Source organism: Coregonus clupeaformis, chromosome 36 (genome assembly GCF_020615455.1).
Source record: "Coregonus clupeaformis isolate EN_2021a chromosome 36, ASM2061545v1, whole genome shotgun sequence".
Lineage (NCBI taxonomy): Eukaryota > Metazoa > Chordata > Actinopteri > Salmoniformes > Salmonidae > Coregonus > Coregonus clupeaformis.
This window is the reverse complement of record NC_059227.1, coordinates 17,638,160-17,664,758: the sequence shown is the minus strand read 5'-3', so window position 1 is coordinate 17,664,758 and position 26,599 is coordinate 17,638,160. Positions and strand designations below refer to the sequence as shown.

Genomic DNA, 26,599 nt, shown 5'->3' with positions numbered 1-26,599 from the left:
AAGAGGGAATCCTCAGCCTGTTGGCAACAGGCAGCAGGCAACTTAATCTATTATTCAAGTTAATTACACTTTCAGACTGGAGTGTTTTTTGTTTTTTTCAAGCCGTAATTCCAGATTTCACGCTGTTCTGTTTATCAGAGCGAGGTCTGAGATAGAGGGGGAAGAACATCAACATCCACCAGTAAGGGTCACATTGAGAAGTTTCTTTCAAAGACTGAAGCCCATCAGAAAGGGATATGGCAGCTGACTGGAGAGGTTTGTATGAAAGCCGCCTATATGCAGCTGTATGGCCCGAGGGTCAGGGCAATGTCTGTTTGTCAGTGTGCTTGTCCCTGGGCCTGCCCATGGTGCGGACCGAGGCGTCAGCGGCGAGGGAGGGACGGCGCTCACCTCATGAATTTCTTGGGCTCTGACGGAGGGGTTGGTGGGGGCAGAGGTTTGCTAGTGTTGAGCTCAAGGTGGTGAATGGGGGAGTTGGGGATTGGCTCTAGGCGGTTGGGCTGGGGCTGCCCGCTCCCCATCCCTGTTCCCGCCGCCTCCAGAGCCCTGAGGTTTGGAGAGCTGCTGAATCGGTTTGCTGATTTGTCATTCTTTCTCTTTTGCTACACAGAGGGACAAAAACAAAAAGAAACGGAAATATGGAGAACTAGTCCAATGAAAAAAAGACTGCTGTGCATATATATTTATATACATTACCAGTCAAAAGTTTGGACACACCGACTCATTCCAGTTGTTTTTTTATTTTTACTATTTTTTACATTGTAGAATAATAGTGAAGACATCAAAACTATGAAATGACACATATTGAATCATGTAGTAACCAAAAAAGGGTTAAACAAATCAAAATATATTTTATATTTGAGATTCTTCTAAGCAGCCACACTTTGCCTTGATGACAGCTTTGCACACTCTTGGCATTCTCTCAACCAGCTTCATGAGGTAGTCACCTGGAATGCATTTCAATTAACAGGGGGGAGGGGGTATACAGAAGATAGCCCTATTTGGTAAAAGACCAAGTCCATATTATGGCAAGAACAGCTAAAATAAGCAAAGAGAAACGACAGTCCATCATTACTTTAAAACATGAAGGTCAGTCAATACGGAACATTTCAAGAACTTTGAAGGTTTCTTCAAGTGCAGTCGCAAAAACCATCAAGCGCTATGATGAAACTGGCTCTCATGAGGACCGTCAAAGGAATGGAAGACCCAGAGTTAACTCTGCTGCAGAGGATAAGTTCATTAGAGTTACCAGCCTCAGAAATTGCAGCCCAAATAAATGCTTCCCAGAGTTCAAGTAACAGACACATCTCAACATCAACTGTTCAGAGGGGACTGTGTGAATCAGGCCTTCATGGTCGAATTGCTGCAAAGAAACCACTACTAAAGGACACCAATAAGAAGAAGAGACCTGCTTGGGCCAAGAAACACGAGCAATGGACATTAGACCGTTGGAAATTTGTCCTTTGGTCTGGAGTCCAAATTTGAGATTTTTGGTTCCAACCGCCGTGTCTTTGTGAGACGCGGTGTGGGTGAACGGATGATCTCCGCATGTGTATTTACCACCGTAAAGCATGGAGGACAAGGTGTTTTGGTGTGGGGATGCTTTGCTGGTGACACTGTCTGTGATTTATTTAGAATTCAAGGCACACTTAACCAGCATGGCTACCACAGCATCCTGCAGCGATACACCATCCAATCTGGTTTGGGCTTGGTGGGACTATCATTTGTTTTCAACAGGACAATGACCCAACACAAGTCCAGGCTGTGTAAGGTCTATTTTACCAAGAAGGAGTGTGATGGAGTGCTGCATCAGATGACCTGGCCTCCACAATCACCCGACCTCAACCCAATTAAGATGGTTTGGGATGAGTCGGACCGCAGAGTGAAGAAAAAGCAGCCAACAAGTGCTCAGCATATGTGGGAACTCCTTCAAGACTGTTGGAAAAGCATTCCATGTGAAGCTGGTTGAGAGAATGCCAAGAGTGTGCAAAGCTGTCATCAAGGCAAAGGGTGGCTATTTGACAATTCTCAAATATAAAATATACTTTGATTTGCTTAACACTTTTTTGTTTGCTACATGATTCCATATGTGTTATTTCATAGTTTTGATGTCTTCACTATTATTCTACAATGTAAAAAATAGTAAAAATAAAGAAAAACTCTTGAATGAGTAGGTGTGTCCAAACTTTTGACTGGTAGTGTATATTTCTCATTCTCAGAGGATTTATGTGGATGGATGCTTTCTGAAGGTCAAGCTCGTACCACTCAGCTAGTGAAGCAATAATATGTAAATCAAGATGAGCAAAAAGGGATGCATCAAATGAAGAGGCTACAGAAAGTTCACACTAACAAAGAATGGCTTGGAAAGCAAAGGAGAACTGGATGTCTGAACAGGGAGATAACACAGACACCTACTGACTAACCCACACACACACACACACACACACACACACACACACACACACACACACACACACACACACACACACACACACACACACACACACACACACACACACACACACATATAAATGTACACAAACACATTATATATAACACTGAACCAAGATATCGGAAGTTATAGAACTTGAAATGGAGTCAACAGTTACATATTGACCATGCAGAGTGATCCATTCAACTGGGAGACAGGGGATTGCTGCATTTAGATTGGTTTGGGACACAACTTCTCTTCACTAACGGATGGAATGATTCCAATGGAAATCAAGACTAAGAATATGTGGAAAGGCAACTTAAAATCTCCACTTCAACCATTTTCTACAATGAGGTACAGGCTAGTGGTTTAGGCTTGTAATGATCGTGATGGTTCCCTAAGGGTTTCAAATTGCCACCTGACGCTTTTGGTCTTGACAAAAAGTCAAAGATTAGCTCAGATTAGCTACATGGCTCTAATCAACTGGCAGAGCCTATACTCTATGGAGACGTAATGCACATGGTCAGTGTTAGTCCCCTGTCTGTCTGTCTGTCTGTCTGTCTGTCAGTCTGTCTGTCTGTCTGTCTGTCTGTTTGTCTGTCTGTGTGGTGTGCTAGTGTGCAGCGGTCAGCTCACCTTGATAAGGGGATTTATTACACCCACGTTGGGACTGGTGTTGAACACTTTGTTGAAGTTGGTCTCTCTGTTCACCAACTCCAGCTGGTAGAACTTTTTATCGTCCTGCATGTCAACAGAGATATTTCAGTTAGGTCATGCTTCTCTGGGTTATTGATGGAGCATCTCACACCTCACACTCTAATTAAATGTATATCATGGGCTTAAATACCAGTACAGTATGATACAACCTTTCTAGGCAAGCTCTAGTGCTATAGATACAGTATACTGAATAGCTGTCTTCAATGCATTGTTGGGACTCAAGGGCTGTAACATACAAGTCTGGTCTACTATTGTTTGGAGGTAGACAGGCATGCAGGCTCCATGTCTAGGATTGTTGGGTAAAACCACACAAGGGCATCCTGTAGGCCATCTTGTACTGTGTACATACACTTACCACCAGCTTCTTGACGAGGGACTCCCTCTCAGTCACCATGTCCTTTAGCTCAGCGATCACCTGCAGGTCCTCAGGCCGGCTCTCCCTGTTCCGGAACTTATCCTCCGTGCCCTCCAGCCTGGGGAGAGGAGGGGGCCATTAGGGCTCTGACATCTCACAGTTTCCTCACAGCACAGTGTGAATCAGGTATCAGTGTGGAAACAAAGTTTTGTTTGTGTAACGTGATGATAAAAGTGCCTTGGATCAGCTTGGGGATATGAGCATACACTGAGGGAGCATGTTTTGAAAGCTTCCCTTCCATCATCTGCAGATCAACACTAACGCATTAGCTTTTAACTCTCCTACCTTTAATCTCATTATCAGAAAGCCTATTAGTGCTTGTGTATTACTATGATCAAAACACTAGAAACACTACATGTTGTTCTGAATTCCACTTAAACTTCTCAACAAATAACGAGCGCTCTTTAGAAGAGTTCTTATCAGTGATCAAAGCCATCTGCCTCTCCACAGTTTTGTGCTGCCTCTAATTTGAGATTGAGGACTTTAATATGCTGAGATATTCCTCATACTCTAAACAAGCATCCATCATGTCCAGTTTGGCATGACTTCCTCAGCACTACAGATGTGGAATGACAAGTGATACCAAACTCTCCATCAAACTCAGATGCAAGACAGGGACAGGAAAATGCTTGAATTAGAGAGGGAGCATATTGGATATCATGATAATTGCTTCTGTTACACTGCTATGCATCAGCGATCAGTTCATTTGTTGCTTAATTCACAGTACCAGCATCTACTACACTTTACTTCAGTGTCACGTTTTACTATAGACTCATCTGCAGCTCTACAGATGCTCCAAACACAAACCATGTGAAATCAACATGTTGCTGCAGTGCAGCCTGGGAGGCTGGTGCTGGCTTGCTTTTTTATAAATATATCATCGTCATCAGTGTTGGGGAAGCTACTCTGAAAATATAGTTTACCAAGCTACCAATTACTTCACACTGAAAGAAGTTAGCTACACTAAAGCTACCCTTAAGAAAATAGAGTTGACTTATATAGAAAATATAGTTGATAAATTATCATATCTAAATCTGATATGTAATAGCCTACAAATTGCAAGAACAGATCACTCTGGAGTCAGTTGTTAACAGAATGTGTAATTTGGCCTATTAAACACAAAAACGATGTTTCAAGTGAGAATTAGGCAGGCCTGATGCCGAAAAATAAAGGAAAGTATTGCCTACTTCACCCATATTGTATTTTAGCCCAAAAAGTAGTGTGTATTTCCAGTAGTTCCAGTAGCTAGATGATAAAAAGTCATTTACTACTGAAAACACCACCTAGATTTTAATTTAGTTCAACTACCACCAAGCTACTGCAAAATGGAGTTCAATTACTAGTTGAACTATATGTAGTTCACTATTCCCCAACACTGATCATTATCACACACCACTCAACTCTCCAGCGACATAACTCAAAACAGATGTGACAAACTGCTAGGAAGCACTAAAACAAACAACAACCAATCAGACAACAACCTTGTGTTGGTTCCCAGGGGTTTAACCAATAGGACATGTAATGAGGTAAAATATTCATAGAACTTAAATGGCGTAATATTTAGAGGTGGCCAGGGACCGGCTTTGGGCGAACGAGGCTGCCATGGTGATTAATTGGGGAGGGGACAGGGGCTGTTGTTAAAATAGATTTGTGCTGTGCTTAATTAGCAAGCAGTAAATTGTCAACCTCAAGGTAAGGCCTTGGAAACTAGTCAGAAAATTGAGAACGACAGGGGCTTGGACCAGCATGAAATTGTTGGTTTTAGAAAGGTTAGCAACAAAAAAAACAGTGTAGGGCTAATGTGAACAATTTTTACAGGATTGTACTGGATTCTGTTTGTCAGTCAAATTTAGTTGAGGAACAAAAAATGATGTTTGCTTCACTAGCATTTCATTTTGAAAGGTGTGATTGAGCCATGAGAAGATTTGGTGGAGGACATCACAGATGCTCTCTCTGCAGTAGCTGGCTTTGTCTAGATGGTGCTCTCATTCATGTGAAACTAAATTAGGTCACTCCCCAGTCCCAGGATCCTCACTGAGGCCTGTACGTCTGTTCCATCTAACTCTCTCCCTCTCTCTTTCTCTCTCTCATATCCCAAACATATGTATTATAGAGAAAGCTGCCTGTTATTCCTATAATCATTACAGTATCTCCTTGGATCTATTCAGAGTAGTTTGCAGGGGATTTCTATGTCTATGTTCATATTTTCTGGTGTGTACTGTGTGTGTACCGTGGTGTCTTGAAAGCTAGGGGCGCTGCACACCCAGCTGGAGGTTTATCCCAAGTAGGACACTGCTGCTGATGGACAGTGTTTGTTTGTGTGTTTGTGTGTGTGTATGTGTGTGTGTGCGTGGGGTGGGGGATTGAGGACACAGTCACATCCACGCAGCACAGTGGAAAATAAAACAGGTCTGTCAGATCTCTCATAAAAGGGATGGACCTTCCCAATGGGCCATATTCACCTCCGGAGATCATGTGCAGCCACCCGCTCTCCCCTCTTGAATCCATCCCTTCCTTCCTTCCATCCCTGTATCTGTGTGGGGCACTCACCTCTTCAGCCTGTGCTCTGCCAGGGACTGTGGCCTTTCATCATCTGCCAGGGATTTATATAATCACACTATCACATGTGCTCTCATCTCACAGTGTCTCTCTCTCATTATGCTCTCCTCTCCTTTCTTCTCTCTCTCCGGTCTGCATTTCCGTTTGTGATGGTGAGGAGCAGAGATGATAAGCAGCAGTGTGGCGGTGATATAACTGCTGAGGTCTCTCTCTCTCTCTCTCTCTCTCTCTCTCTCTCTCTCTCTCTCTCAATTTCAGTTTAAGGGGCTTTATTGGCATGGGAAACATATGTTTACTCTCTCTCTCTCAATTTCAGTTTAAGGGGCTTTATTGGCATGGGAAACATATGTTTACTCTCTCTCCCCCCCTTCTTTCTCTCTCTGACAAGACCTAGATCACACACTCATGCCCAAGCCCACCCACACACACCTCATCTGCTATGTTCCCTGCACACACATACTGTACCACCTGCAAACACATATAGTGCTATATCAACTGCATACTGGATGTAATGTACGTACAGGACTTGCAGAGCAGAGATCTTGTCTTTGAGGAGCTCCTGGGCCTTGTTGAAGTCACACAGCATGTTCTGAGTCTCTCTGTTGTGCATGGCGTTCATCTCAGCCATCTCTCGCTCGTGTTTCTTCGACAGGTCCTGTTCATGAGCCCTGATGAGAAGAGACCAGACCATTAAAACCCATTCAGATCACATGTCTTTATACACCTCTCCAGCTCTAAGGCTCTAAGTCTCCTGTCCAGAGGTGTTACAGTATCCTAACTCGGCACACTTACCACAGACACATTCCTTTTGATCCTGCTGGAGCCATTAAAATTTCATTCATCTTTGACTTTCCTTCTTTTCCTGACGTAACCGTCATTTTGTTTCCAAGAAAGACATATATAATTTACAGCAGGAGTCTCTGGAGGAGAGGTATCACTGTTTCGCCATAAGTGGAAAACACTCCTCACTATTTACGTATTGATTTCTTTTGATGTGGAACAGATAGACAGGACTCTTCCAAGACATTACACCAGCTGATTGAAATTCCCTGCATTGTAGCGGTGACTCTCTCTTTCCCCTCACTCAGAGCTACCGCAGTCAGAGAGAGAGAGGGAGAAAGGGAGAGAGGGAGAGGGCTTGGGAGCACGAGGTGTGCAGAGGAATACGTTTGCCTCTCCCTGAGTAACACTCCCTGAGGGACACAAATCTTTTCCAATTTATATATTTATTATGTTTTTTATATCTCAGGAAACGAGGATTCACCAGAGTGTTACATAATTGGAAGTGAAACGTGCTCCACAAGGGGCCTGGAATCCTACCATCGATATGTGTCGTTGACGCCACACATGCACACATTCGCGGCTGCAAACACACATACAAACTAACCCCATGTGCTTAGTTATCTCTAGCGCTAGAAAAGCGTCAGCATCCATTTTTGATTCGTCAACAAACAGGCCATCAATTCTAATGAGAGAGAGCCTGCCGTTCGTTCCATCCAGGCCTCAGACCACATTAATAATGACTATAAGAGTGAATTATTAATATCAGCCTGTGGGAAAAGCATGATGATGGATTCTATTTAGGCCTTGCCCCAAATAACCCTGACTTTCATATTTACATATACATTTATTTGACCATTAAAATAGAGGAGAAAAACTAATGTCAAAAGGACCAAGTCATCAAAGGGAATAACAGTCCAGAAAACAGGGCTTCCAGAAGGGAGAGGCAAATTGGCCTGCTCTCTTTCTCTTGCCAGTATCCTTCAAATGTAATCTAACTCAAAAACGATGCCAGCACTGCCAATGGCCAGTGACTGTCACTTCTAAACATGAGGAATTCACACAACTGAACTTCTCGTGTTGTGATTCACCAGTCATCTGAATGAACTAAACGTGCTAAAAACCTTCATCGTGGCCATATTAAAACGAGGTACAGGCATTCACCTGCAGAGATAGCATACAGAGATTCACCTAATTAACTTTGGCAATGCACCAGAACAGCTTTACTGTAGATGACCTGTTATTGTGTCAACCCTCCTGTGTCCCCCCCCATAATGCCCTGTGGTGGGGTCACGACCCTGCCTTCTCCTCCTGCCCCCTCCTCCTGCCCACCTGATCTGCTGGTTGGCCTCGCTGCGGATCTTCAGCACCTCCTTGCCCTTGAGCTCCAGCTCCTTGGTGAGTGTGTTGATGTTCTCGTTCAGTGTGTGAATCTCATGGTCCAGCTCAGCAATGTGGTTTTTCCTCCTTACCACCTCCTCCTGCAGGTCCGAGATACGGCCCAGCAACTCCCTCTCCTGAAAGGGGAACAGGCAGACATACAAAGGCACAAAGGAACACACACACACACACACATTTATATGTAAACAAACACAAGTTAAAAAAACACACGTTTGAGTTAGCATTTGATCCCACTGGCATGTGCTGCTGCGCTGTCCCCTTGTATTCCCAGGGGGTACAGTGATGCTTTCTGACACAATCTTTACAGTACCATGGATGCTACAGCTTTGCCATGGATGCTACAGCTTTTCCATGGATGCTACAGCTTTGCCATGGATGCTACAGCTTTGCCATGGATGCTACAGCTTTGCCATGGATGCTACAGCTTTGCCATGGATGCTACAGCTTTGCCATGGATGCTACAGCTTTGCCATGGATGCTACAGCTTTGCCATGGATGCTACAGCTTTGCCATGGATGCTACAGCTTTGCCATGAGCACAGTCACATGCCATGGCATCACTCTACCTCTCTCAGAACTAAATTTGGACTTCACTGAACACGTTTGTTGTGAGGTTGTTAATATTGATGCTGATACGTCTCTTCTCTAAATAGATATTCTATTAATAAATAAAGTGCTGACTGTGCTGCTTGTATTTGTTTATAGTCAGTACGAGTTACAACAACGTGTTAGAGGACTGTTATATCGCCTGGAAAAGGTTGCATCCCAGGAAAAGGTCATCTCCTGACTATTAGCTCAAACATGGCTGCTCCGGTCTGGTCCAGTCAGGGTCAATTGTACTGAAAACATACCGGAAACCATTCACTAGAATACATGTATTTAGTCAATTGTTCAGTATGTAATAGGGACAACGTTGCCTTCTGAATCTAGACTACTCTAGACTATTATCAGTCTCTTTCCCAAAGTTACGTAACAGTTAACTCAACAGGCTGATATATCAAATGCAAACATCTCCTTTTGCCCAGGCAGAAATACATGTAATTACTATAACTCCAGCCGAGGTGTAGATTTATCATGCTTTGCTTGGCTCAAGGATCATTTTCCACTTCATCAACAGAAGCTCTTCTAGAAGTTCCTCACTCTCTAAAAGAGACATCTAGCTAACAGTTCACGCAGCATACCGTCAAGCCAAACTCTGGTATTATAAAGTTAATGGCTCTTGTGTAATCAGATTACAATCTGCATGTATTAACTTTGAATTCCTGTAAATATAATTTCATGCCAGCGGATTATTGTGATAACAGTATTATAGTTAATTAATGTGTGAGCCACTGAAGGGGGCTGGTTTCAGGGGACTGGCTCTCTCTCCTCCATAGAAATGTGTTTCCCCGTCCTCTGCCTAACAGAGATTCACTGTGACATTTCTGCTGCCTCCTAATCTCCCCAGTGGATACCTGTTTGGCTTGGAGGCCCACTTGATTGACATGTCTCTGCATGGTTGGGTTGTGGATTTCCACAAGGACAGGTAGAGAGGCAGACAGTGCCAGCAGTGGAGAACAGAGTTAAAAGGCTAAACATCAGTGTGGGGAGGGAGTTTGTAGCTAGGTTCTAATTGGCACTTGACCCTATATTTGTGTATGCCGTGGCTGGTTAGGCAAGTGTGTGTGTGTGTTCGTGTGTGTGTCCATTCATGTGAACGTGCGTGCACGCAGGCGTGTGTGTGTCCATTGGGGGGTCAGCGAGAGAGAGAGAGCTCAGTCACTAGAGGGAAGCAGTCAAATCCTGTCTGTGAAGCCGGAGTGATTGGGGGTACTGAGCCCACCACCCCCCCCCAGGCCACATCACAAGGCTGGGAGGTATGGAGGCTGCTGCCATAATTCCATTAGTACAAGAATTGCCACGACCCTGAGGGAGGTGATCACGAGCCCTAGGACCAGACAAAATCTTTCCTTCAGCCTCCAGAAATGATGAGATCAAGTATACAGTACCTGTAGTTTGAATTCAAATCATTCCCAATACTGCTACATACAGATCTTAATTTGATTGTATTGCTGAGAAGGCAGATGATCTTCGTGATTTACATAAATTAACTGAAAACCCACATTAACACACATATATGAAGAGAATTGCACTTTTCATGTAGCCTACTTTTGGCCAGCTAATAGCCTTACCAACATTATGGACTAAATGATCCAATCCTGTTGCTGCAGGATTATTTTGCTCTGACAATATAGGTCAAATTAAGATCCTACATCTGTAGCAGTTCTATTGATCCCTATACAGATGACAGTGAAAAGTTATACAAAAAAAAAGATTAGCTGTGGATGAGGAGCCATTAGCAATGCTTCAATTGTTGGAGATTCATTGAGCATAGGATTTCATTAAGAATTGAGGAATCAGTGTGAGGAGATTAGATATCAGATACACAAAACATGAGAGGAAATATGGCACAGATCTCTCCATAGTAATGTACGCAAGCAGACACACACACACACACACACACACACCATACCATACCATACCATACCATACCATACAGAGATAGGATGCACCAGGGGAGTATAGAAAATAAACATTCTTCAGAGCCATTTGTCTGTCAGAAGTTGAGCATTCGTCTGTGGGGACAGCTGATCATTATCCTCAGCAAATGCAATTATACACACAGCAGACCAGTCCTGCTAATTTCATTAAACGAGCCAGAACCGTCCATCTCTCAGGGGCCACAATTAAAGCTAAGGCAACACAGCGCTCAGCTGTGTTCCACAGCTCAACACAGGGAGTTATTTCTTAGAAACCACTCTCTGTCTCCCAGAAAGAGGACGAGCAACACTTTGTAGCTCTCTTCAGATGGCCCCAACCCTTTACAGTCTGCCAGGGATGCTGGGCTAGTGGGGCTGTTCAAAGGAAAACAACACGGTCGGCGTTGCTAAGGCTCTTTGATTAAGGCGCTGAAGGTACATGTTTATTCTAAAGATCAGAGCTTTACCATTTACTGGGTAAAACCACAACACATGTCCATAAAAGACAACAACAGCCGTACAGTCTGGGAGACATAACTGGCTGCTGTGATTAGCATATTTGTATAATTAAATATGAATCAATGTACGGTTAGTATGGGCATAATGCATTTAAATGATGAAATGATTAAGAGTCCCACCCACGCGGGAGGGATGGCTCAGCAGCTAGTAAATCCTGCAGTCAAATGGGACATAGAGAGAGAGACGGGGTTGTGTCCTGACATGTCTGACTTACTGAACACACAGACAGTCTGAAGCAGAGGGAAAGAGGGAAACCACCAGGAAGCCTGTTTATCCCATGTGAGATGTCCGAGGTATTGTGTGTACTGTGGTGCCTGGAAATGGCAGCTACAGTATATAGGGGATGAGAACAGACCACAAAGGAGGTCGCACATGCCCCATGGTAGGGATGGGCATTTGACATTTTTTTTACTGTTAGAGTACTCAAATATTTTTTTTAAATATATAATTTAGAACACAAGGCCCGCACTGGAAAAACATATGTGCGCATTTATCGATAGGCCTATGCCAACAGTCTGCAACAATGCCTAATTTACCATAACAGATAAGAAATCCTAATTGCTAAATATATATCAGTCAGTCTCCAGTATCTATGCTGCAATAGTCTATGTGCCGAGGGGCTAGGTTGAGTCTTTCCTATCTGGTTTAATTGTCCTGTCAAAGACCTCAATATATTCCCTCTTTTGTTTTCCAGGTATCCTCGCATCCTAACAGGAGGTGGATCACACATTGACATTTCTTACTGTAACACATTTCTGCTTTGCTGCCGCTGCTATTTTCCTCATCGTCGGACAAAAACAAAAACAAAACAAAAACCCTGTCATAACCCTGACATTGTAGCCTGCTTCTGTTGTGATAGGGGCCTGTCTGCTGTAAGAGCTTTAGATGATTACTGTGTCACTGTGGAAAGTGAACCCGCTTGCACTGCAGTAGGTACCCTGGATCGTATCTTGTTTTATTTGGCAGGTAGAACTGTATTTGCCTTGTGACCTTGCTGTAGACTGACTAGCGTAGGAGTAGGTCCCCTCAGAAACAGCTGTGTGCCTGGCCCTGAACATCTGGCTCTGCCATGGCGATGAGTGAGGACCCAGGGCATTAGACTTATTCGAGTGATTCATGCCTGAGATGAAGAGCACGTTGACAGGAGCTGGGCCGGCTGGGCTGGTATTATGTGAGGTAAACCTACTGCTCTCTAACTGACACATCAGCTGAACCCAGCCTCCCCGTGTGCAATACCATCTTTTAAACTGCACATACTGTAAGCTGGCTGCGGCATAGCTATTGGTTATGTACAATAGGTAATAGTTAAGCCCCCTTGTTTCTGTGAATACCGCATGTGTTAGTGTTATAAAGCACCCAGATTTGTTGCAGAATGTGGAGGAATCGGGAGCAAATGGATGATGTGTTGAGCAAATAAAATATTTTTTTCTCTGGGTGTTTTTGTGCTTCATCTTCATTTGCTTTCTTAAGTAAATCTCGCAGCGGGACACCATGGCCTCTTACTGTGGAGTGTGTGTGTGTGTGTGTGTTTGTGTGTGTGGGAGGGAAGGAAGGAAAGCTGTCATTTGTTCTCTCTCTAGAGGCCAGCACCCCAGGTTCCAACCCACTGATGACTCTTGCTCAAGCTGTATCTATCCAACAAGCCACACAGCTATTCAGATGTGTGAATATACAAGCAACAGAAGCCAGAGTGGAGAGGAGAAAAGAGGGCTGTTGCCAAGGGAGATATTTCTCTTCTATGGGCATTAGTGCAAAAACATTTCAGTCTGTACAATAAAAGGCACAGAAGGATTATCTAGATTTGAAAGTGTGTGTGTGGGCATATACTCGTTCTCCTTTTTCTAGATCATTATCTATCCTCATTCATTGAGCTAATGTCTAACCTCATTGTTAAGCCACTACACAAAATTGCCTGCTGTTAGGGCGATTACAAAAGTCTAAATCTTTTTTTACAATGCTGTTGTTCATGGCCAATATCCAATCATACTGTAATACAAACTAACGCTGGCCCATCCATATTGTTTCCATGATCTCTTAGCTAAGTGATATGTGGAATGCCAGTAAGTCACGGTGACTCCCGGTGACTCTGACCTGTATCCGGCTGTTCTCCAGGGCGTTCTCCAGTTCCAGTTTAGCTGCAGCCGTCTCCTGTTGGTGTGTCTGCCGTAGATGTTCTATGGCCGAGGCATGGAGGTGGTTCAGCTCAGAGCGCAGAGAGGCTAGGAACCAGAGAGAGAGAGAGACAGACAGGATCCTTAGGGAAGCGTCTCTAATTAAAACACATTCATCACACAGTACATCTCCTGCCTCTAATAAGCTATGTGATGGAATGTTCCAGTGTTGACCTTGATTCCTAAAGGGAGTGGCGGGCTGTGTTTAACAACACTAGCTTCCAATGACTTTTTCTAAAGGCTACAACCAAGTCTAGCATTTACCTAGAACGGTCCTCTATTACTACATATGGCCTTTCTCTCTCAAGGTCCTTACTCAGCATGTAAGGGCATTAGCCTTTACAGCATGGCTTTCGTTATTAGGGCTTTAACCCGGTGTGGCTCCCTCTCTGCCAGGGCCCTTAACCCAGTGTGAGACCCTGTGACCATTCCCCATCAGACCCTAACCCAGCCTGGCTCTTACCTAGCATGGCCTTGCCCTCGTCCTCCAGCTCGAAGCGTAGAGTCTGCAGCTCCTGCTCTGACTGCTGTTTGAGCGTCTCTATGCTGTGTCTGTGGGCCTCTCTCAGAGACTGGAGCTCTATGTGGTGCTGCTGCCGCAGACGATGCTCCAGCTCCTACACACACACACACAGAGTTCAGAGGTCAGGAGGGACACACACAGGTTAGGACAAGGACAAACAAATGACATACAAATCTTTGTATATAACTTTTTGGCACGGATAACCATTATTTCCATCGCTAGAAGGGATAGTCTGAAACATATATGAAGAGTTCAGACAGTAAAGAGAAAGATCAGTTTGGGAGAATCTGGCAACAGCAACAATTAAACTCAACCAGTATGTTGCAGTGGGACTAAGGGCTGAGAGGGACTCAGGCAGTGGCATGGCACCAGGGAGGGCCTTGCATGGGGCCAAAATACATATTTTAGACATTACTGCTGAACACTATAGAATTATATTACAATTAATTAGTACTTAAGCATTTCATCAGCAGCTTGTTGCGGCTATTGGAAGGCTGTCCTATGTTTTCCACCAACAACGAGCAAAACAGCACACAATACGCCACTCTAAACTCAATTGAGTAGACAGAGAGCCATTAACATGGTGAGGATAAAGTCACAGTGACATAAAGTAACACTAGACACCTGCTACTTCTCAAACCTCATGAATACGCCTTTCATTTCACACTACAATCTCCATTCATGGGAGGGAGGGAGGGAGGGTGTAGAGAAAGAGAGAGAGAGAGAGAGAAAGAGAGAGAGCGAGACAGTGGCCACAACACCAGATTGATAGGGATAAAACACTATTAAGATGGAAATAGAAAGATAGAATAGAAATGATTTCAATCAACATATGACTTGTATAAGACCAAATCAAATAGGCCTTACAGAGTAAACAGGAATAAATCAGCGGTGGAATTATGTTCTAGAAATTCTGTTTGTTGAATGCTGTACCCAACAGTTAGTGGTTGAGCCACATCAGTGTGAAGGGTGTGTGTGTATGTGTGTGTGTGTGTGTGTGTGTGTGTGTGTGTATGTGTGTGTGTATGTATCGGCACAGTGTCCTTGTGGAGAAGGAAAGGTTTGGTCATGTCAGTATCATTCTAATGGCCGTCAGTGGGGACATTCTGTGGCTGGGCAGCAGGTCCTCTAATAGGCAACTGCTGGGAGAGTTCAATAGAAAGCAATGTCCCTAACCTCAGTGGGGGAAGAACCCCGTAGCGACAGCAGCACTTTTAGAATAGATAACAAGCTAAAGTCTCCCATCGCCACATACAAAGTTCCATATCAAACCATGTAGAAACATGGGCGTTAGAGGCCTCTGTAGGGAATGGCTATGTTGCTACTTCAGCAACAAGGCTTATTTGAATGCGTATTTCTCGGAGTCTATATAGTGTAGTATCTAGATGTTCATTGTTAGGCTGGTGGTCCTTGGGTCGTGTTTGTTTTTTAGCTCATTCCTCTGTGTGTTCGTTCATGTATTGGTTGACAATGGTATGGGACCAGGCCAGTAAATGATCTATATATCTATAAATGATGATATATATAGCCCTGGGTCTGTTAAGTCTGTGTGCCCAGACTCATTAATGAACAGTTAGAAACACATGTAGCGGGAAACAGCCTATTTCCTTGTGTGCCTATTCATTCAGTTGATACTGTCTGCACGGTGCACGGATGAGAAATAAGATTGAATGGAGAAAAATCTATAGCTTGCGAGAATCCCAAGATACACCGTATTGTGTGTTCATACCAGAACTAGGTGATTTGCAGGAAATGTTTTACTGTGAAAAAGTAGATTGGATGTTAAAGTGAGCATTTTATTATCATTGTATAACAGAGCTTGTCATGCAAATAGATACAATCAGGGGATATGTGTTCCTCCTGCAGGCAAGGTGAAACTAGAATTGTCCCTAATGCCTCAAACAAGACAATTCCGTTTGCTTTACTACACTCTAAATGCCTTTTTCCTCATAAAACATGTCCAGGACAAACTAAACCTGAATACATTTATCCCCGCAAAGGTTTAAACATTTAAACAACAACTTTGAGTTAACCTTGCCCCTATTTAAGAGACAACAGCTATTGAGATAAACGTGTTCCTAGGAGAGGTATATTTTCTCATTTGCAGACAGGAAAGACTTTTCGGCCCATTCAATCGCCGATGACTCATGGGTCTTATGCTTCTAATCCAATCTGTGGCTGGAGAGGTGAGACAGAATGCTCAGGGACAATGTGTCAGCTTTGCATGACCCCTTGACATAAACTCCATCCGAGGGTTTTAGAATCTCAAACAAAGCCTCCGAGTAAGGTTAAATTCATTTCAAAATGGCCTGTTGAGTGCAGAAAAACACATTTGTCCCCTTTTCCTTGGAGAGAAAAGGTTCAGTGTTAGAAAATGTGAATGTCCTTATATCTTTCTGAAGTCTGTATTTTAATGTAATGGGTATTTTCTGGATTGATAAAGGAGTTCTGATTTACACTTCAACCTTGATAATGAAATGCCCAGACCAGTATTGAGATGTCAGTGTTTTGGGGTACAGTCAGTAAGTCTGTTTTATGTAAAGATGGAGAGCTGGGCATATCTGTTTTGTCACAAAGTGGTACCCGCTCTTTGGCTATCCAGTATTTATTTTTTGCGAGGAGCAAATCCAGCTTGCTCCAGCTGAGATTGTGCCACAGTGAACCCAGCAGCCCAGGTGCGTTTACTTAGTCAACACCAGTGAATAAATGAACAGAGCCAATCGTCTTCCTGACCTAGACCTCCACAGTTAACCCATGCATGAGCCTGGCTGTCAGTCCGCCTTTCAAGTATGAACACATAGCCCCCTCTTGCTACATGACACTCTCATGTCCTATAAACAGCTCTATGAGCAGAGGGGCTGATTTAAAAAGAGTTGGATCTGAGCATGAAGTTACTGAATATGCTAACACTGGGGCTCCTGGATGCGACTGGCTTATGGACCAGAATGTATTTCCCCCGGCTGTGCTGACAGCAAACTCACCACCATCTGAATTACTATTACACAGATGCCTCGCCAGATTCCCCAAATATTCCCATAATATTACATTACTGCACTACATTACTCATATTTAACGCCCTGGGACAATATTAGCTGTGTTGCATCGTAACTCCATCAAATACTATGCTGCTGCTGCTGCTCTGTAACCTATTTGTTTTAAAGTGCGAAGAATTGAAAAGCAGTGTGTCCCCCTGACAGCAATGATTCAATCAAGGCCAGGTCCAAATCACTGATACGCTCAGGAGTCAACTGCTCTACGTCTCTGGTAATGTTGATGGACTCACTGTTGCAAAAGTCCATCTGGCCACGTCACCAGCTATTTCACCAGTAAATCTTTCACTGTCTCTCCTCATTCTCTGCTCCTGACTGATATCCAGTCTTACTGACACTTCGGAGCCTACACTGGCCCATAATGCCTCATATCTAATCTAGTGCTCTAAAGTCACCAGATGGGAGCTTTCACACAGACAGTGATTCTAACCACTTGTAAGCTGACAGAGATAATACGTAAATAAAGGGAAGAGGATATGGCACCCTGTAGAGCAGAGTTGCAATGATACAGATAAAAGAGGTAGTGATGTCACAGGGACAGAGGGAATGTCATGGCTACATCCCCCAGTAGACAGAGGGGTATGGGGGTGGTTTTTTAGGTCTGATGGTCAGGAAATGTACTATGACCGGAGACTTTATAGACAGACAGGTAGGGGCCACACCTTGAGGTCGTGCTGGCGGGTCTCGTCCAGGTCCTGCATGGCGCAGCAGTGGGCCTCCTGTAGGCTGTGCTCCCTGCGTTGGTGCTCCAGCTGCAGCTCCTGGAGCTGCTGGCTCAGGTGCTCCCGCTCCTGGCTGAACTGGGCCTGGAGCTGCTGCAGGGAGCTCTGCGACTGAGACAGCTGCATCTCCAGACTCTGCTTCAGCAACGAGATCTGACGAGAGGGAGGAGTAGAGAAGGGGAGAGGGAAGGAAGAAAATGGAGAGAGAGAGAGAGAGAGAGAGAGAAGGACGAGAGAGAGAGAGAGAGAGAGAGAGAGAGAGAGAGAGAGAGAGAGAGAGAGAGAGAGAGAGAGAGAGAGAGAGAGAGGGAATAGAGAAGAACAGGTGTGAAATAGCTGTTTGTCTGTCTACTTCACTGACAAACCTACGCCTACTTTGTTAACAAAAACAGATATCATTTTTTCCCGCTAGTTATGACCTGAAGCAACACAACATCACATTTTTGTTAGAGGGTGCAACAAAATGTCATTTTCCATTACGCCCTCAAAATCGTTATTTCAAAATGGTAGTAGGCCTGCAGCAACTTTGCCTGCTTTGCAACCTTTGGTGACGTCCAGTCAGTACTGTATTGTACGTGTCATCAACAGCTCAGTGTGTGATCAACATGAGAGCTCAGTCCTCATTACTAGTATTATTACTGTGAATAATGAGACTGACTGGGCCCAGAGCAAGAGAGGAGGGGTGTATGGGAAGAAGAGAACCACGGTGGTGACACCTCCACAAGTCACCCTGACTCTGCTGCTAACTACCAGGAAGCATCTGGAGCAAAGCCTTTGAGAAGGAGAGCTCTGTCTGAATGCCCTCCTTCCCCCCACATGCATTAATTTCCAGCATCTGCATAATGAAACAGTTGGACAACAAACAGTACAGAGTGCACAGTTCATTATCAATATGTTTGGCAAGCCAGTGAGAGGCAGATCAAAGACAATCTGCTATAATGCAGGGAAACTTAAATCCGTTTTACCTCATTTCTACCAGCATGTTAAATGTGCAACCAGAGGGAAAAGAACTCTAGACCACCTTTACTCCACACTCAGAGAAGTGTACAAAGCTCTCACTCGCCCTGCATTTGGCAAATCTGACCATAATTCTATCCTCTGCTTACAAGCAAAAACTAAAGCAGAAAGCACCAGTTACTCAGTCAATAAAAAAGTGGACAGATGAAGCAGATGCTAAGCTACAGTACTGTTTTGCTAGCACAGACTGGAATATGTTCCGGGATTCTTCCGATGGCATTGAGGAGTACACCACATCAGTCATTGGCTTCATCAATAAGTGCATCGATGATGTCGTCCCCACAGTGACTGTACATACATACCCCAACCAGAAGCCATGGATTACAGGCAACATCCGCACTGAGCTAAAGGGTAGAGCTGCGGCTTTCAAGGAGCGGGACTCTAACCCGGAAGCTTATAAGAAATCCCGCTATGCCCTCCGACGAACCATCAAACAGGCAAAGCGTCAATACAGGACTAAGATCGAAGTGACACGAGCCTACCAGACGAGCTAAATTACTTCTATGCTCGCTTCGAGGCAAGTAACACTGAAACATGCATGAGAGCATCAGCTGTTCCGGACGACTGTGTGATCACGCTCTCCGTAGCCGATGTGAGTAAGACCTTTAAACAGGTCAACATTCACAAGGCCACAGGACCAGACGGATTACCAGGACGTGTACTCCGAGCATGCGCTGACCAACTGGCAAGTGTCTTCACTGACATTTTCAACCTCTCCCTGTCTGAGTCTGTAATACCAACATGTTTCAAGCAGACCACCATAGTCCATGTGACCAAGAACACTAAGGTAACCTGCCTAAATGACTACCGACCCGTAGCACTCACGTCTGTAGCCATGAAGTGCTTTGAAAGACTGGTCATGGCTCACATCAACACCATTATCCCAGAAACTTGCATACCGCACAGATGATGCAATCTCTATTGCACTCCACACTGCCCTTTCACACTTGGACAAAAGGAACACCTATGTGAGAATGCTATTCATTGACTACAGCTCAGCGTTCAACACCATAGTGCCCTCAAAGCTCATCACTAAGCTAAGGACCATGGGACTAAACACCTCCCTCTGCAACTGGATCCTGGTGGTAAGGGTAGGTAACAACACATCCGCCACGCTGATCCTCAACACGGGGGCCCCTCAGGGGTGCGTGCTCAGTCCCCTCCTGTACTCCCTGTTCACTCATGACTGCATGGCCAGGCACGACTCCAACACCATCATTAAGTCTGCCAATGACACAACAGTGGTAGGCCTGATCACCGACAACGACGAGACAACGAGCTTCAGTGCCTTCAGAAAGTATTCACACCCCTCAACTTTTTCCACATTTTGTTGTGTTACAAAGTGGGATTAAAATGGATTTGTCATTTTTTTGTCAACGATCTGTTGTGTCAAAGTGGACAGAAAATTCTAACATTTGTAAAAAATAAATGTATTAAATAAGTACTCAACCCCCTGAGTCAATACATGTTAGAATCACCGTTGGCAGTGACTACAGCTGTGACTCTTTCTGGGTAAGTCTCTAAGAACTTTGCACACCTGGATTGTACAATATTTGCAGATTATTTAAAAAAAGTATTCAAGCTCTGTCATGTTGGATGTTTCTCATTGCTAGACAGCCATTTTCAAGTCTTGCCATAGATTTTCAAGATAATTTAAGTCAAAACTGTAACTAGGCCACTCAGGAACATTCAATGTCATCTTGGTAAGCAACTTCAGTGTAGATTTGGCCTTGTGTTTTAGGTTATTGTCCTGTTGAAAGGTAAATTTGTCTCCAAGTGTCTGTTGGAAAGCAGACTGAACCAGGTTTTCCTCTAGGATTTTGCCTGTGCCTAGCTTTATTCAGTTTATTTTTATCATTTAAAAAAACGTCCTAATCCTTGCCGATGACAAGCATACCCATAACATGATGCAGCCACCACCATGCTTGAAAATATAAAAAGTGGTAATCAGTGATGTGTTGGATTTGCCCCAAACATAACACTTTGTATTCTGGACAATTTATTTGCAGTTTTACTTTAGTGCCTTATTGCAAACAGGATGCTTGTTTTGGATTATATTTTTTTCTGTACAGGCTTCCATCTTATCACTCTGTCACGATCGTTGTAAGAAGTGGACCAAGGCGCAGCGTGATATGCGTACATCTTTTAATGAGTACTATAAACAACAATTATAAAACAACAAAACGATACGTGAAGTCCTAAGGTTAACAAACACAAACCTCTCCGAAACAAGATCCCACCAATGACAAGTGCAAAACAGGCTGCCTAAGTATGGTTCCCAATCAGAGACAACAAGCCACAGCTGCCTCTGATTGGGAACCACCCCGGCCAACATAGAAACACATGAATTAGAAACTGAACATAGAACACTAAACATAGAAACTAACTCCCTGGCTCAACATATAATAGTCCCCAGAGCCAGGGCGTGACACACTCTGTCATTTAGGTTAGTATTGTGGAGTAACTACAATGTTGTTGATCCATCCTCAGTTTTCTCCTATCAACTCTGTAACTGTTTTAAATTCACCCTTGGCCTCATGGTGAAATCCCTGAGCGGTTTCCTTCCTCTCCAGCCAATGCGTTAGGAAGGACGCCTGTATCTTTGTAGTGACTGGGTGTATTGATACACCATCGAAAGTGTAATTAATAACTTCACCATGCTCAAAGGGATATTCAATGTTTGCTTTTTTTTTTACCCATCTACCAATAGGTGCCCTTCTTTGCGAGGCATTGGACAACCTCTCTGGTCTTTGTGGTTGAATCTGTGTTTGAAATTCACTTCTCGACTGAGGGACCTTACAGATAATTGTATGTGTGGAGTACAGAGATGAGGTAGTCATTCAAAAATCATGTTAAACACTATTATTTCACACAGAGTGAGTCCATGCAACTTATTATGTGACTTGTTAAGCAACCTTTTACTCTTCAACTTATTATGTGACTTGTTAAGCAACCTTTTACTCTTCAACTTAGTTAAGCTTGCCATAACAAAGGGGTTGAGTACTTATTGACTCAAGACATTTCAGCTTTTCATTTTGTATTAATTCCACTTTGTAATCCATTTTAAGTTCAGGCTGTAACACAACAAAATTTGGGGTGTGAATACTTTCTGAAGGCACTGTAGTTATTATGGCACAGCAGAGAGAGCCGAGCAGGAGGTACAGTAAATCACACGCCACTCAGAGAGGCTGTAATTCTGTCTCATCAAAAGAACAGAAATATACACCTTTCAGAGTCAGGAAGAGGAAAACACTCCAGTGTGAAGTGCACCAGGAGTCAGTTCCAGAGTACATAGAGAATCTACATGTTCAGAAGAGGGCAGATTTAGGTAATGAGTGTTTCATGCGTGTTGCCTGGGAACTGGATGACGTTGGTTCACTGCTGTAGCAACCAGTCACAGTGGTTCTACAACAACCCTCTCTATATAGAGGAGTGAAGAGAGAAGCCAAACACACTTTGGTACATTCAGAAAGAAGAGAGATTTCAAACCATAGCAGAGCATATAGACCAGGTAAAATACTCTATATATCCCAAAGAAACACAACACTGCAAGTGTTGCCCACAACAAACCCTGATCTGCGTACAGCACACTGTAACAAAAGGAAAATGGATTGTCTGAAGTGAAACCAGCATCTTTACTGCAAGCCAGAGCGAGTACACACAACGGCATCATGCAAGCCACTCACACCAGTTGAATATATTTGTCTGTAAATACTGTATAGTGAGGGGGAAATAAAGAGGGAAATTGTGGAGCAGGTGTGTAAGTGGACTTTACACTTACATTAATGATTGACTTATGTAAAGCTATGGGTGAGAACAAAATACACAGGAACAGAGGGATACATTCAGGAGTTAAAAACCCCAAAATAAACATTAAATACTGATCCAAAAGGACCAGGAGGGGAGGTAGGGGAGGGGAGCTTTGTATCAGGGAGAGGTTGGAGTGTCATGAGCGATAGCCAAGGTAGTGAGGACAGAGGAGACCCCTTTTCCCCCAGATGATATTGGCTATTTCAATGTTCTGAAGGACGACAAGACAACGTGAAATATGTTGATATCTCAGTTTAGTTTCTAAAAATGAATATATGAAATAACTTTCCACTGTCAAACCTAACTATTCTCTGTGAAGTTCCCTGAATATTAATGCAATTAGCAAGTACAAGTGCTTTAAAAGTTTCAGTTTTAATTAGATTTGGTCCATTCAGTCCCCTTCACAGGGCTGCCAGTGCCAGTTTGGGAAGATTTAAAATGTAATAATTTGAATGGTATCCAGTAGAGGGGATTAAAATGACAACCTAAAATTCACCATGTTGTATCTTCTTACACTCCAGTCTTTCCCTATCTGTGTAAATGACAGTGCTAGCTATAATTGCGGTGGGAGTTACAGCTAAGGTAACAAGAACAGGCTTCTCAGCAGTCTTTCATTGTGATGGCTACCTGCATATGCCGAGGCCGTGAGCACTCTCCTCTCACCTATTCATGGACATTAAGGAAGTGGATGATTTAAAATTGTATGACATACACTTCCAAATGGATGTTTCATGATATGATGGGTTAAGTGGTTAAAATGTATGCCCTATGTTATTGACCTTAAGGTACACTACCGGTCAAAAGTTTTAGAACACCTACTCATTCAAGGGTTTTTCTATATTTTTACTATTTTCTACATTGTAGAATAATAGTGAAGACATCAAATATGTTTTAGATTTGTGATTCTTCAAATAGCCACCCTTTGCCTTGATGACAGCTTTGCAAACTCTTGGCATTCTCTCAACCAGCTTCATGACGTAGTCACCTGGAATGCATTTCAATTAACAGGTGTGCCTTCTTAAAAGTTAATTTGTGGAGTTTCTTTCCTTCTTATTGCGTTTGAGCCAATCAGTTGTGTTGTGACAAGGTATACAGAAGATAGCCGTATTTGGTAAAAGACCAAGTCCATACTATGGCAAGAACAGCTCAAATAAGCAAAGAGAAATGACAGTCCATCATTACTTTAAGACATGAAGGTCAGTCAGTATGGAACAGTTCAAGAACTTTGAAAGTTTCTTCAAGTGCAGTCGCAAAAACCATCAAGCGCCATCATGAAACTGGCTCTCATGAGGACCGCCACTGGAATGGAAGACCCAGAGTTACCTCTGCTGCAGAGGATAAGTTCATTAGAGTTACCAACCTCAGAAATTGCAGCCCAAATAAATGCTTCCCAGAGTTCAAGTAACATGCACATCTCAACATCAACTGTTCAGAGGAGACTGTGTGAATCAGGCCTTCATAGTTGAATTGCTTCAAAGAAACCACTACTAAAGGACACCAATAAGAAGAAGAGACCTGCTTGGTCCAAGAAACATGAGCAATGGACATTAGACCGGTGGAAATTTGTCCTTTGGTCTGGAGTCCAAATTGGAGATTTTTGGTTCCAACCGCCGTGTCTTTGTGAGACGCGGTGTGGGTGAACGGATGATCTCCGCATGTGTATTTACCACCATAAAGCATGGAGGAGGAGGTATTATGGCGTGGGGGTGCTTTGCTGGTGACACTGTCTGTGATTTATTTAGAATTCAAGGCACACTTAACCAGCATGGCTACCACAGCATTCTGCAGCGTTACGCCATCCCATCTGGTTTGGGCTTAGTGGGACTATCATTTGTTTTTCAACAGGACAATGACCCAACACACCTCCAGGCTGTGTAAGAGCTATTTTACCAAGAAGGAGAGTGATGGAGTGCTGCATCAGATGACCTGGCCTCCACAATCCCCCGACCTCAACCCAATTGAGATGGTTTGGGATGAGTCGGACCGCAGAGTGAAGGAAAAGCAGCCAACAAGTGCTCAGCATATGTGGGAACTCCTTCAATACTGTTGTAAAAGCATTCCACGTGAAGCTGGTTGAGCGAATGCCAAGAGTGTGCAAAGCTGTCATCAAGGCTATTTGAAGAATCTCAAATATAAAATATATTTTGATCTGTTTAACACTTTTTTGGTTACTACATGATTCCATATGTGTTAGTTCATAGTTTTGTTTTCTTCACTATTATTATACAATGTAGAAAATAGTAAAAATAAAGAAAAACCCTTGAATGAGTAGGTGTTCTAAAGCTTTTGACCGGTAGTGTATATTAAATCCCTATAGAAATCTCAGCCAAACCTTTGCACTGATGATACTAGTGGACAGACTTAGAAATGATGTAGTCCTCTTACTGTTCAGTTATCCTGGAGCCCAGCCCAGTGTGTATATCACAATACCCAGCTGGTGCAGCAGGGTGAGGGTGAACTGTCTCTTACCTGCTCCAGTAGGTCCTCCACCTTCCTCTGCCAGCTCTCGCGGGCACTGCCCAGCTCCTGCTCCTTGTTCTGGGCCAGCTGGGTGAGGGCTGCCCTCTTGTCATCCTCATGATCCTCCCTTAGCTCCTCACGCAGCTTCTTACACTCCTGCCTGTGGACATACACACCAAATGCACACAATTACCATTAGTTTAAATACACAGAAGATAACAATGATTATCCAGGGCTCAGCCCATCACAATAATGTGAGTTTGACTCCGAAAGCAAAACCTTCTTGAAATAACTTCATGGAGTAGTAATATATTCTCATAAATTCCAAAACACTGAAGCTGCAGCGCCCTGTTTTACAGTAACGTTAGGTCAACATATTCTAGTGAGCATCATGCAAGTCATGCTTGCAAGAGCACGTTTTAAGACCCTTTCACAAACTCCACTTCTCATTGGATGCAGCACAGCCAAGACATTTGTTAGGAGCAAAAAGAACAGAAAGAAAAATATGTCGTTATTTTTAATAAACAGAATCCATTTGCACTCATCTCAAGAGCACACTGTGCGTACAGTGAACATGAGAGAAGAGAGATGGGGGCTGGTACACTGCGCAGCCTGGGACACAGAGGGTCTCTAAGAGGTTAACAGCTCGACATTATGTCCTGTAATTGCTGAACATTTCCAGCACGCCGCTGGCTGTCGGAGCTCTGGAGGTGTTCAGTCCATTTCCTGGGAGTGGAGCAGAGCGTACGTCTGTGTAGAATTCCCCACGCCGTCATGCAAACGTCTCCCACCTCACCATCTCAGTGCTATTCAATGCCCACGTGTTTAACGGCGCTGCAAAGACCTTTTAGTAGGAGTGCGGACTGCATGTTAATATTTATTTAGCAGAGAATGCCGTTGTTAAGTGCGGGGCGCCACCAATGTTTTTGTCCCTCCTAACAGCAGATGAGCGCCAGGGTGAGTGAGTGCTCTGATGCAACACCAGAGTACCACGGTTTAGCCCTGTGACACTTCTGCAAGGACACGTATTGATCCTCATCGCTTCAGAAAAACACAGACAGACACACTGCTCTTAGGGACTTTATATTGTAAAGAGACATATATTCATACCCCAGCCCCAAATCCCCAATCTGGCTAATTACCTAGGAGGGCACTCAGCACCTGGTGAGCGGAGGAGTTGGGAAGGAAGAGGGGGTGAGTGTGTAGAGTAGGCAGGGAGGATGGAGGAGAGTGTAGGCAGTAGGGGAGAATGGAGGAAGGAGAGTGGAGCATGTAGAGGGAGGAGAATGGGAGGGTATAGTGAGAATGGAGGCATTACGTCAGTGTGACATCCCCGTTGAGATCAAAGCCTTCAGTCTAAACATCAGAAAGCAGCAGAGAGATGACAGGCAGTCAGTCACAAATGGACTCCATCCAGTGGCGTAGTGCAGTTTCACAGGGACGTTTTTGACCGTCTCCGCGGTGGCTCCGTTGATGAGGATGGGGGTGTGCCCAGCCTGGTTCCTC

The 26,599-nt window shown here is 43.9% G+C and overlaps 1 protein-coding gene across 6 annotated transcripts in view; it reads right to left on the bottom strand.

The window, feature by feature from the left end:
• Positions 1–26,599, bottom strand: part of LOC121552963 (protein FAM184A) — a 113,653-nt gene that overhangs the window by 5,703 nt on the left and 81,351 nt on the right. For 3 of the 6 annotated variants that reach the window (XM_041866081.2, XM_041866082.2, XM_041866084.2), the window contains 9 exons: positions 25,103–25,253; positions 17,747–17,959; positions 13,975–14,128; positions 13,432–13,559; positions 8,235–8,419; positions 6,644–6,790; positions 3,498–3,621; positions 3,068–3,172; positions 391–602 (listed from right to left, as the gene is read on the bottom strand). In XM_041866081.2, the coding sequence (XP_041722015.2) occupies positions 391–602; positions 3,068–3,172; positions 3,498–3,621; positions 6,644–6,790; positions 8,235–8,419; positions 13,432–13,559; positions 13,975–14,128; positions 17,747–17,959; positions 25,103–25,253 (1,419 nt within the window). The remainder of the gene's footprint in view (positions 1–390; positions 603–3,067; positions 3,173–3,497; positions 3,622–6,643; positions 6,791–8,234; positions 8,420–13,431; positions 13,560–13,974; positions 14,129–17,746; positions 17,960–25,102; positions 25,254–26,599) is intronic. The other 3 variants (XM_041866087.2, XM_041866086.2, XM_041866085.2) reach the window with 2 other exon arrangements.